Source organism: Sinohyriopsis cumingii, chromosome 16 (genome assembly GCF_028554795.1).
Source record: "Sinohyriopsis cumingii isolate HCF-2022 chromosome 16, ASM2855479v2, whole genome shotgun sequence".
Taxonomy (NCBI): Eukaryota; Metazoa; Mollusca; class Bivalvia; order Unionida; family Unionidae; genus Sinohyriopsis; species Sinohyriopsis cumingii.
Window position 1 is genome coordinate 49,847,279 of NC_142976.1, and position 10,867 is coordinate 49,858,145.

Genomic DNA, 10,867 nt, shown 5'->3' on the forward strand with positions numbered 1-10,867 from the left:
TGACCTCAAACATGGCCACCATGTTGGCCATCTTGGAAACAGTGCTATGCTTTCATGTATATTGCCTGAAAAGATCAGTGCAAAAAAAATCTGAGAGCCTGATGCCACGCTAATGCCATCTCTGTTGAGGTACCTGTCGGGTTTGTGGAAAAACACATAGTTTGCCTGAGGAAACTTTGATCATGCTGATAAAATGAGTAAATGTACTTTCAAGATATTGACATGCCACAACATGGCACAATCTAAATCAGATTACCACTGTCCTACGTGAAATTGAAGTCTGATTTTAATCAAATGGGAGATTTGCTAAATATATGATTTTGTATTCCCAAACCCCCTGACACGGTCATGATTTGAGAAATTAAAAAATTTAATTCTTCACTCTATGCCGATTACATATAGAATATATAAACTGTAATCTCACTGCAGATTTTCAGTTCATGATTATTCAGTTAATGTTACACATGTTGACTAGTTAAAGCAAGTGCTGAATATAAATAATTCTAATCCATATGGATTCTGACCTTTGTGACAAGAATTTTGACCAACTGCATTTTTCATGTGCTGCAATTTTGGCAAGTAGTACATGTACACCACTCCCTCGATAACTCGCGCACATCTGGGTCCAGAAACATCGACCACACTATAAGTGAGGCGCGAGTTATCGAGGGACCTGTAAAATAAGCCCAAAACCAATAAAGTGATTGACGACATAATGGAAAAATAAGGAGGGGGGGAGGCAGATTATAGTGTTGAATACTCACTTTATAATCGTGCTGAGATTAACTGTGAATAAATATCTCTTCATAACGGTGTACATTATTATTTCCTCATAGGACAACATTAATTTCAGGATAAATTACAGTATATTGAGGCGATCATTGAAAAGTTTATTCCACGTGGTTTCCGTTTGCTTAACATGTGTACCACTTCACACATTGTGTACTACATACTAATTTTTATGTTGAATTGGAGACATTCTAGTTTTATTGTTTGATCCAAATTAGACATTTTTTTATATACAAAAGATCGACCCTTTTCGAGAAGTAGTGTCGATCTAACGATAGATACATTTGAATGCGATAGAAGTAAAATGGAAAACAAAAAAACAAGGGTTAATCAGTACTGACATATTTAATTGGTCTACAAATTTAAAACAACGTAAATTAGAACAAGTTAATACTTGCCGTTCGTGCCATGCTTGACAAATATCAATTTACTTTTTGAAAAAATCAGTTAATTTTTTTGTGTGTTTTTCCTTGGTTTATCTGCCGCCGAGCAAAATCCCTCAGATTTCTCAACTGCATAAGCTTTACATAGTCAACATTTTGGGTCTCCAGCCACCTTATGGCAATATCAAAATATTTGATTGCTTCCTGTGCAGAAGGGAGAGGTGGTGCAACATCTGCATCTGCATCACTTTCAACACTTGTGGTACTCCAGTTAGAATCGTCTTCTGCTGCAAATTTGTTCGTCATAGAATTAATTATTGTTTCATCTGACATGTATTCGGCTGTGGGGCAATCATTGTCAGCACAAATCCACTCCTCCATATCATCAAGAGAAACGCCCATCTCAGGACCATGAGTCTGTACAAATTTCTCCCAAACAGCCTCGGCATTAATGACATCAGTTTCACTGAAACCTTCGAAGTCACTATCATCATTGCTGTCTCTGTTACTGTTTTGCTTTACATCAAAGGCAGCTCCAAGACCCTTAATCCAGCACCCCAGGTCTCTTGTAATAGATTTTTTAATGCAAGAAATGCTTCCCCAAGTTATTGATCAAAACAAAGCCGGCATGTAATTAGGTTCTCACAGAAGTACTCATGGGTTTCGATGTGATGGTCCATTGACTCTTTTCATGTTTTCAATGAATAGAATATGTTGCAATTATAATGTTTACACTTAAATGGAATTAAAGGATTAGAACGTGACTTTCACACAGGAAGAAGTTTAGTTGGTGTTTATTTCATTCTTTGTTGCCACCTGTTAGCATTTACCAAAAGTTTTCATTGATTGCTATTTCACCAGACTGTTTATTTACAGTATACTGACAACTATTTATCATAAAAACTTACATAATATATGATATGTTGAAACAGAGGTCTTACTAGGATTTTCAAACAGGGTCTTTCTGCCTCTGAATTCAATCACTAAATATCAGTACAGTTTCTCACCCGGCCGCCAGTCAAAGCCTTTGAACTAGCCGCCTAGCTATTGCATCATGTTCTTTTTTTTATGTACTCTTATGAAATGGCAACATGTATGTACATCAAAGAGTCTTTCAGTCACTGAATTCTGTCATTGTAAATATCAGCACAGTTAACTGATCAACACATTTTCCCACAAAGCCGGTGGCTGAAACAGGACCGGCAAATCTTTGAATTTTCCCGCGCACCTATTACATGTGTACGGAGGACTCCCGCCTCAGTGATTGTCTGCGTCCCAGATAAAAAATTGGCATCCAAATATGCGTAATTAAGCGTTTTCGAGGTCTCTGAAATTAATTCTTATTTAGAACTTGCAAATTTCAAAATATGGATTTTACGGGCATTAATCACCATTTTCGATGATAAAACGAGCAATGTCTCAAGATTTAATTTATCAATTCTTATCGTAATTTTTTGATGTTTAGCATATTTTAAAGATATTTTAAGTACATTTTCTCTGGAAAAAATCGGGAGCCAAGACGGACACCGTGTTATAAGCGGGAGCGCGAGTTATCGAGGGAGCAGTGTATATAGATTCCACTTTTTATGCCCAAATGATGTTTTATGCCACTTGTAATAGCAATACACCACTCGGGGGGATGGCATGTGTAATACAGTTGTTGTTGTTGTGGGGTTTAACGCCATTTTTCAGCACACGATAGGCTATGGATGGCGGCCAGTATTCATGGTGGAGGAAGCACCTGGGAAAACCCTAGGAAAAACCACTGACTGTAATACATTTGTACAGACATTGAATTTTCACTAAAACACTAGTCTAGTGATCTCTTTGAAGGCAGGATGTGGTTTTGTTTTGGGAAATGATGCTCAGCGGTATTGCATATACAAACAAAAGGAAGGTAACACTGTAATAAATTTTGAATGTTAACTTGGAAGCATTAGGTATGGGGGCTTTAATTCTGTTAAAGTATTGCTTACCCTGTAAAACCTCTTGTAATGAACAGCAAAGATAACACGTGAGCAATTTAACCTAGTTGATTGTATCAAGAGACACGGATGAATGTATCTCTGGCAGAGTGTTTAAGATTTTTGGATTCAAGCATAGAGGGGACTTATGCAGTCAAAACATTTGTGTATGTGTGTGTGTGTATGTGTATATTGTTGTTGTTGTTGTAGGGTTTAACGCCAGTTTTCAGCACATGATAGGCTATACATGGCGGCCAGTATTAATGGTGGAGGAAGAACCCGGGAAAACCACAGAAAGAACCACTGACCCACAAGAAGCTACTGGCAAGCTTTCTCACATATCCACATTGGCTGAATCTGAGACTCGAACCCACGCAGACAGAGGAGAGATGGCAGTGATCCGTAACGGAGAACGGTTTAGACCACTCGGCCACTCTGGGCCCCTTGTATGTGTATATAATAATAATAATAATAATATATATATATATATATATATATATATATATATATATATATATATATATATATATATATATATGTATATATACTCCTAGGACAGGCCCCAGGTCTGAATATATCTAGATTCTGTTGCTTGCCTGCCAGTGTTTGCTTTATCTGTCATCACCTTGTTATCAGCAAGTGTGACTTTCACTCATGTCAAATATAATTGCTTTTAGACTCCCAGCTAACTGTCCAGTTATAATGCCCCTGTTTCAGTTCCCTGTGTTTGAAAGCTAAATTTAAATATGGGATTTCTATATTTATTGTATTGGGCATAATAGATGGTAGGTCTATATTTTGTACCAAAATAAGATTAGCTGACTGTTGTTGTGATGTATTTGATTGACAGATCTTCAAATACATTGTCTAAATAGTTTTGTGACTTTTTACAAGACTACTTATAGTTTTATCTTGAAGACACGGAGTATGTAATATGATCAAGAATTTGAAGAGGAAGAAATGGTAAGAATTTTATACTACTTGCATTCAGTAATTTGTATTATCAGTTAGTGTATCACATACATACACTTTCTATTGTGAGTTTCTATTTGAGCATTTGAGATACTTTATATATATATATATATATATATATATATGGAATTGTAGAAATATAATAGCCGTATACCACAGTCATTTGCAAATGTTTATAGAATTAATTATCAATTCAGTTTAAGTTCATTGACAGTTCAATAATAATAAGTTAAGTTCAATAACTGTGCTCTCCCCAAAATCCACAAATCGAGAAACCCAGAGTTCATGTCGCTTTAATTCTCATGTTGGTCATTTATTTGTCTAATTGCAGCAAGAAGTATTAAGGCATAACATTGTCTATGTCGGTATATTGGAAGTGTATCATCATTAGATAATAGTATCTTTTTGGCCCAATGTATATTATAAGTAGCATAGATAGAGACTATGGTAATTAGCATATATGTTGCAGGAATTGCAACATAATGTTGAAATGTATGATGATATGTCTCTGATAGTTCGTGCCTCTCTGAAGAAAAGTCACAATGTTTATGTGCCTGTCATACTCTTCTTTCCCAAAGGCTGCCTTCCGCCTGGTGAGCGTTTTCTTGCAAGAAGTCATCTAAAATCTGGAAAACTCCAACCCCATTATGTGTCACTTTCATCTTATCTGGATGACCAAACTCTCCAAGAGGAATATAGAATTCTCGACTCCTTTTGCTTTGAGTGTTTTAAAGAGGAGAAACATTGGCTTGCTGATCCCTTAGATATGAACCACTTTCAAATAATGAGAGAATGGCGCTTGCACGTTCCTTTACCATTCCAGTGTTTATTAGAACAAACACCACTGAACAAAGACAGCCTCAGGCGTCGATCATCAGATGATTTCTACACATCAAAACTATCCTCTTTATATTGCCATTTCGATTCTTCACTGAACATACTTAACAGAAAGTACAGTGGTCTCATACAAGATATTGTCAAAGATGAGTTGTTCATCAACTACTATAACAGCTACCAATATGAGTCAAAGTCTGCGAAATGGAGACAGACGTCTTAAGAAAGCTACAGATCCAGACCTTTGTCACTTTAAAACGTATCTGAAACCATATCCACTTTGCTATATAAAAGCAAGTGATGTCTCATCTTCTGAACATTTGGTTTGTCTCAGAGACTGCCATCTTATATTTTTCATGGACAAAATCTGGTCCAGCTCACCATGAAAACTGACCCACAACCTGGTGAAAGGAGAATAAATCAACTATGCACCCTGCCCATTACAATCAAAGGCATTCCAAAGGATTCAAAGGATGTATTAACATGGCATCTTCCACTGTGTGAAGAAAAAGAAGATTGTGCATGCAAAGAAGCACCACCGATGAAAAAAGAAGATCTAGAATGGGTTCTACTAAAGTTGACCTCTAATGAAGAGTGTGCTTTTGAACGTTTTCAGCAGCAATCCAAATGGGGCCTGAAATACATATGGACAAGACTTACATCATTACAGCCCTTCACAAACATTCTAAGCAAAGCGGCTTCGATGGAAAATTCAGAATTTCAACAAGAAAACATGGATCTAGATGAAAGCTTTTCATCCTTGGCCATTCATGATTTGGAGAAAATGGATAAAATTAGTAATAATGATAGAAATAAGAACTTCCCACTAAACATCTCCAGTGAAGATATAGAGAGCATTAATGGAGCCATTACATCAATTGGCAGTAATGGGGATACAATTGAGGATATGAAAAACATCAGGATGATCCAAATGTATCTTGTGATTTGTTACCATATATTGATGTCAGTGATATAGATAAAGAGGATGTACATCTTATGTATAAAGATAAAATGAATGAAAAAAGAGGAAAAGAAGAGGAAGAGGAGGAGGAAGAATATTCAAATATTAGGATAAAGGTTGGTGCTAATAAAGATATTCTCCAAGATGTTCAAGCCCTCCTTGAAGACATACAGATACCATTTATGACAAACAAAGATGAAACTGTTGTCTGCAGTACTGATAGTAGCATACTAGAGTATCAGGATCTAAACAACACACCATCACAGCCACTATTATGCCGCCATCTTCCACCCTCCAGTGGTAGAGATGACGACATAACCACATTGAAAGTGGTTCTCGATGTTTTGGAGAAGGCTGAGCTGAGTGAAACAAATGATAAGGTTCTGTTTGCACCTGACTACAAGATTGCCAGAAATCTTTTTAAGCTTATAGATGGGAACAAAAAGTATGCAACATTTCTTCCAGAATTTCCAGTACTGCACTTGAGAAAGTCTAAAATCATAAATTTAATATCAGCTTATTAAACATCAGGCCTCATTCATATACTGAAATATATGAGAGATGATGATATTGAAAAAGACTGCAGTAAATTGGTAAGTATCGAGAACATTGAGACAGCCACGCGAAATGTTTGGCGATTGTCAGCAGCTTTGCATATCTCGGTTATCATCACATTTATCAACTCGCTACCACATTCACATGCAGAGGAGCTGGAAAAAAATTGTGTGATCAGGAGTTATCCGTCAGCCAGCTTGAATTGAGATGGGGACAAATGTTGAAAGAATTCATTAAGAAAACATCCACTGAGAATAAAACATTTTCCCTGCATATTGATATAATGAAGCATTGTGACGAAATTGTAGCCATCGCCGTTGCTGAAAGACTAGGAGGAAAAGATGGATACAACTTACTACTGGCCGGTGTGAAGTCTTCACTTCCATTCTCATTCTTAAATGGAGCTTCCAGTTATGCTGGATTTTGCACACGGCTTTTGATAGAACATTACAAATCAAGTCACTTTCACAGACAAATGAAACATACTCTATTTAGTACCTCTCACAATGGTAGTATTGTCAGGTTTGGATTAGACACTGCTCGAGAGATTGACCACAGAGATGCAAAGAAATGTATTCGACCAGGGGCCATATTGTAAGAACAGTTGGTCCGATACATCGAAGAAAGGGAATGTTATCAAGTTTTGATCCCATTCTAAGAAAGGTATATCACAAGGAGAATCCAGAGGTTCAGCAAGAGATGTTAGATTCAACCACAGAAGAGATAGGAACATTCTTGATTCACAGATATGCAGCAAGAGAGCGTCTATTGGGTATGACACTTAGTGATTGTCCTAATATTGAATTGATAAACGGACCCAAACATCTCATTAACAGAATAAAAAGATCAATAAAAAGATCAAAAGGGTCAACAATCAAGAGGACTAAAGGCATACCAAAAAATACATCATGTAAGAGCATGAAAGAAAAAAGCGAGGAGAAAAGAAAAAGGACAGTAAAGAAGATGACAACGATTGTGGACTGTCTAAGGTCTTCCATGAATACTTGTCAGTCAATCTTTAAGCCAGATGGGACAAAATCATCCACTAATAAATCAGTTGGTGTGAAAAGCGCTCTTCTCGAGTTGATAAAGAAAATATCAGATACTCGAGCTACAAGTGAGCAAAAGGAAGATTTGCCAGACTTAGATGAGTTCATCCTAACAGATTTCAAAGCTGTTCCACCAACCATAAAGGAACAAACGAAAGCTTCAGTTGTAGAATTTGCCGGTGTGAAGTTCAAGACATCAGCTTTGACTGGAGACCAGTAATTAGAGTACGTATCAAAGGCAATTCTTCACAAGCTGATAGGACACCTTCCAAATTTACGTCACATTGTTATATGTGAGGAAAAATATTCCTTCACACCAGACACACTAAAAGCACATACAAGAAAAATGAGATATTCTAAAGGAAAAATATCTATCTTACATTTGAAGGAAGAAAAAGAGGTGATCAGTGAAGATAAATTTCACAAGCCCTCTGTCATGGGAACAGCGACCGGCAAGAAACTTGTAAGTTCCTATTTAGGCAATCACATTGATCAGCTTCTTCTTAAGCAAAATATTATACTGGATATAGCTCTGCTGACAGCATGTCATTGCCAAGAGGTCCCCTGCACATGTTGTCCTTTCACAACACCACTGGGAGTTTGATTTACTTCGGAATCAGGAATTGTTGGTACGGAGAAGCTGTCTAACATCAGGCAGAGAAAGGGAGAAGCAGAAATGGCTCAACTTGATTGGATGAAGGAGCTTGATACTGAGTTGTCTGATGGAGATTCTGTTGTCAACTTTGTATCATCAGCTGATATCGACACAGTCCTAATTCACCTATTTGGTATCAGTCTCCACTGGAAAAGAAACCAAACTGGAACCTTTACATGCCCTGTTTATGTTTGGTTACAGAAACAAAAGCCTGAGCTGTACAACATCTCCAAAATCATAGAAAGTATTGAAAGATACTTCAATAAGAAGTATTCGGCGGCTCTGATTGCCATCATTTTGTGCATGGGAGGAAATGACTTTTTGCCACGACATTTTGGAATTTCACATGAAAAGATTGTAATGAAAGCCTTTGACAATCAAGGTCTTGAGCTTTTGAAACTCTTTCACATGGAAATCCATGAGACAGATGAGTCAGTTTCATCCATAATGCTAAATATTGATGCGTACATTTCCTTTTTAAAGGATTTGTACTGTCCAAAGATCTACAATGCAGCTGCATTGTCCTTTGAAGAAGTAAGGCAAATGACAATCAAAATACCTGGGAAAGAATTCCGACATCCACAAACATGGATGCCCCCGGAAAGTGCCCTGAGGAATTTAGGAAGCCTTATTCAAGTTCAGATAGATTATTTGTTGACTATGTGGTGTCACAAGGCCGCTTTGCCAGATCGTCTTCGATACTGTTGTATTTCCATGTGTCCAAACGGTGAAGTTTATTACAGTTTTGGAGATGATGTTCATGTATCTGACAAAGAACAATTATTATCAATACCAGAGGAGCTACTCCAGGACAAAATTAATTGTGCGAAACAAACTAGAGTACGAACATGAAAGAAACGTGCCTTGCATGATACACCATGCAAACAGAATCCGAGAAAACGACAGCCTCTAATGTCAACTCCAAGGTAAGCATACAAACATTTTTAACTCAACAAATTTCATTTTTTTTCTCTCTCTTTCTTTTTGGGTTCTCAATGAACAAGCTGTGCAGTTGAATTCGAATTGTAATTAAGCATACCACACATGCATACATGTACATTGCCGTTATACACAGTTAAAATTATTCTATTTGATCAAAAAATACTTCAGTAAGGTTTATCAGATAGCTATTCATAAAATAAACAAAATTATTTTAGACCATTTTAAATGTATAGCTACTTCTCATAGATTTCTGCTTCTCATTTTTCCTGGCAACATCTTTGAAAGAAAAACTGTTAACTTAGCAGCTAAATATGGGGAAAATTTGTACTGGACTGTTTTGGTCAAACGTCACATATCAAATGGCCAATTGTAGATCAATTTACATTTTGTCAACATCATTACTTATTTTCCTCATTAGATACATTCTTCTTGGGACAAAAAATTTGCATGCATCTATGTGTTAATTATCCGTATTAAACTGATTTACATAACTTACCGTGGTGCATCTATATATACAGTTTTGAGGAACCCATAAATCGCATTCCATCAAGATCTATTTTTGAATCTAAGTTTCATTGTTTACCATACAGCAGTTTACTTGGATAAATTTGTGTTCTTTTCCAGAAAGATGAAGTTTTACTAGTGATCAGCAACCAGATGTAAAACACAACCAATAATGTACTACAAGACTTAGAAAGGAATGATGAAAATATCGAATGGCCATTAAAGTCCAATGCAATTCAGATATGATAGCGACTCGTACCTTGAAAAGGAATTCATTTGAAATGGAAATAACACATAATGTGGACAGTGTACCCCATAGGGCAGCATTTGGATCAGTTGTAAATACTATGCTCAAATAATTCTAGGATCTTGTAATAAGCATGGATAGATGCATAGTTGATATTTTACCATAGATGTTACCTCTGATGTGTTCTGGTTCAGATGTACGAAATGTTTATGTAAACTTTGACAATACTTTTAATTTACATATCATTATTTGGAAAATAAATATCAGATTCGTTCATTGGACTTTATTAATTTACAGTGCAGTCTGCAATAGATGTTAAACATATTTTGTACAAAAGTGTTACAGTAGAAGAGTCAAATGTAAAAATGGGGCGTAGCAAATAATTTTTCATAAGTTCATATGTTTAACATCTTAGAATTTCTAAGAGTATTATGTGATATTTTTTTGTTCTTAAAATGCACATTCATTGAAATTAAAAAAGCAGGTGCAGTATTCTTTGAGACCGACAAATTACAATGTGGGATGTAACAACATTTATATGGACTATTCATAAAACCATATAGAATGTTTCTATGTGGCTGGAAGAAAAAAACATATGAAGTAATAAGCCTTCATAGTAATGAAATGCATATAAAACAACACTCATTATATTGTCCAAACACTTGCTTCAGTTGCATTATTTGGAGGTTCTGTGAACTGATAACCGGGTGCATACAGTAGTTTACACCAGCCTGGAAGAACTCATCAGGCTCACACAGGCATGGGCTTGGGATGTTAATAGCAGAGGGCCATTCAGCTTGGGTGTCATATTACCTTGGATAGAAACTATCCAAATTTTTGGGGCCTGTCCTATGAGTATATATATATATATATATATATATATATATATATATTCTTACCACCATTTGTCAGGGCTCATCTAGTTATAACAAATTCTGGGTTCACCTGCTACTGACTTCCGGTGAAAAGCGGGTAGATATATGAAAGTGATGTTAGTGCTGATATTTTTGTA

At 36.3% G+C, this 10,867-nt stretch overlaps 1 protein-coding gene across 1 annotated transcript; it reads left to right on the forward strand.

The window, feature by feature from the left end:
* Positions 1 to 7,088: 7,088 nt before the first annotated feature.
* On the forward strand, positions 7,089 to 9,756 carry LOC149780389 (uncharacterized). The gene is made up of 2 exons (XM_089936201.1): positions 7,089 to 7,686; positions 8,128 to 9,756. Exons 1-2 carry the CDS (start codon positions 7,089 to 7,091, stop codon positions 9,012 to 9,014), a joined length of 1,485 nt encoding a protein of 494 aa, XP_089792327.1. The 3' UTR covers positions 9,015 to 9,756.
* Positions 9,757 to 10,867: the final 1,111 nt, after the last annotated feature.

Coding starts and splice junctions, on each gene's coding strand:
- LOC149780389 (XM_089936201.1), top strand. CDS start 7,089: ATGTTATCAAGTTTTGATCCCATTCTAAGAAAGGTATATCACAAGGAG. Junction 7,687..8,127: donor TTCAGTTGTAGAATTTGCCG/GTGTGAAGTTCA, acceptor CTTCGGAATCAG/GAATTGTTGGTACGGAGAAG.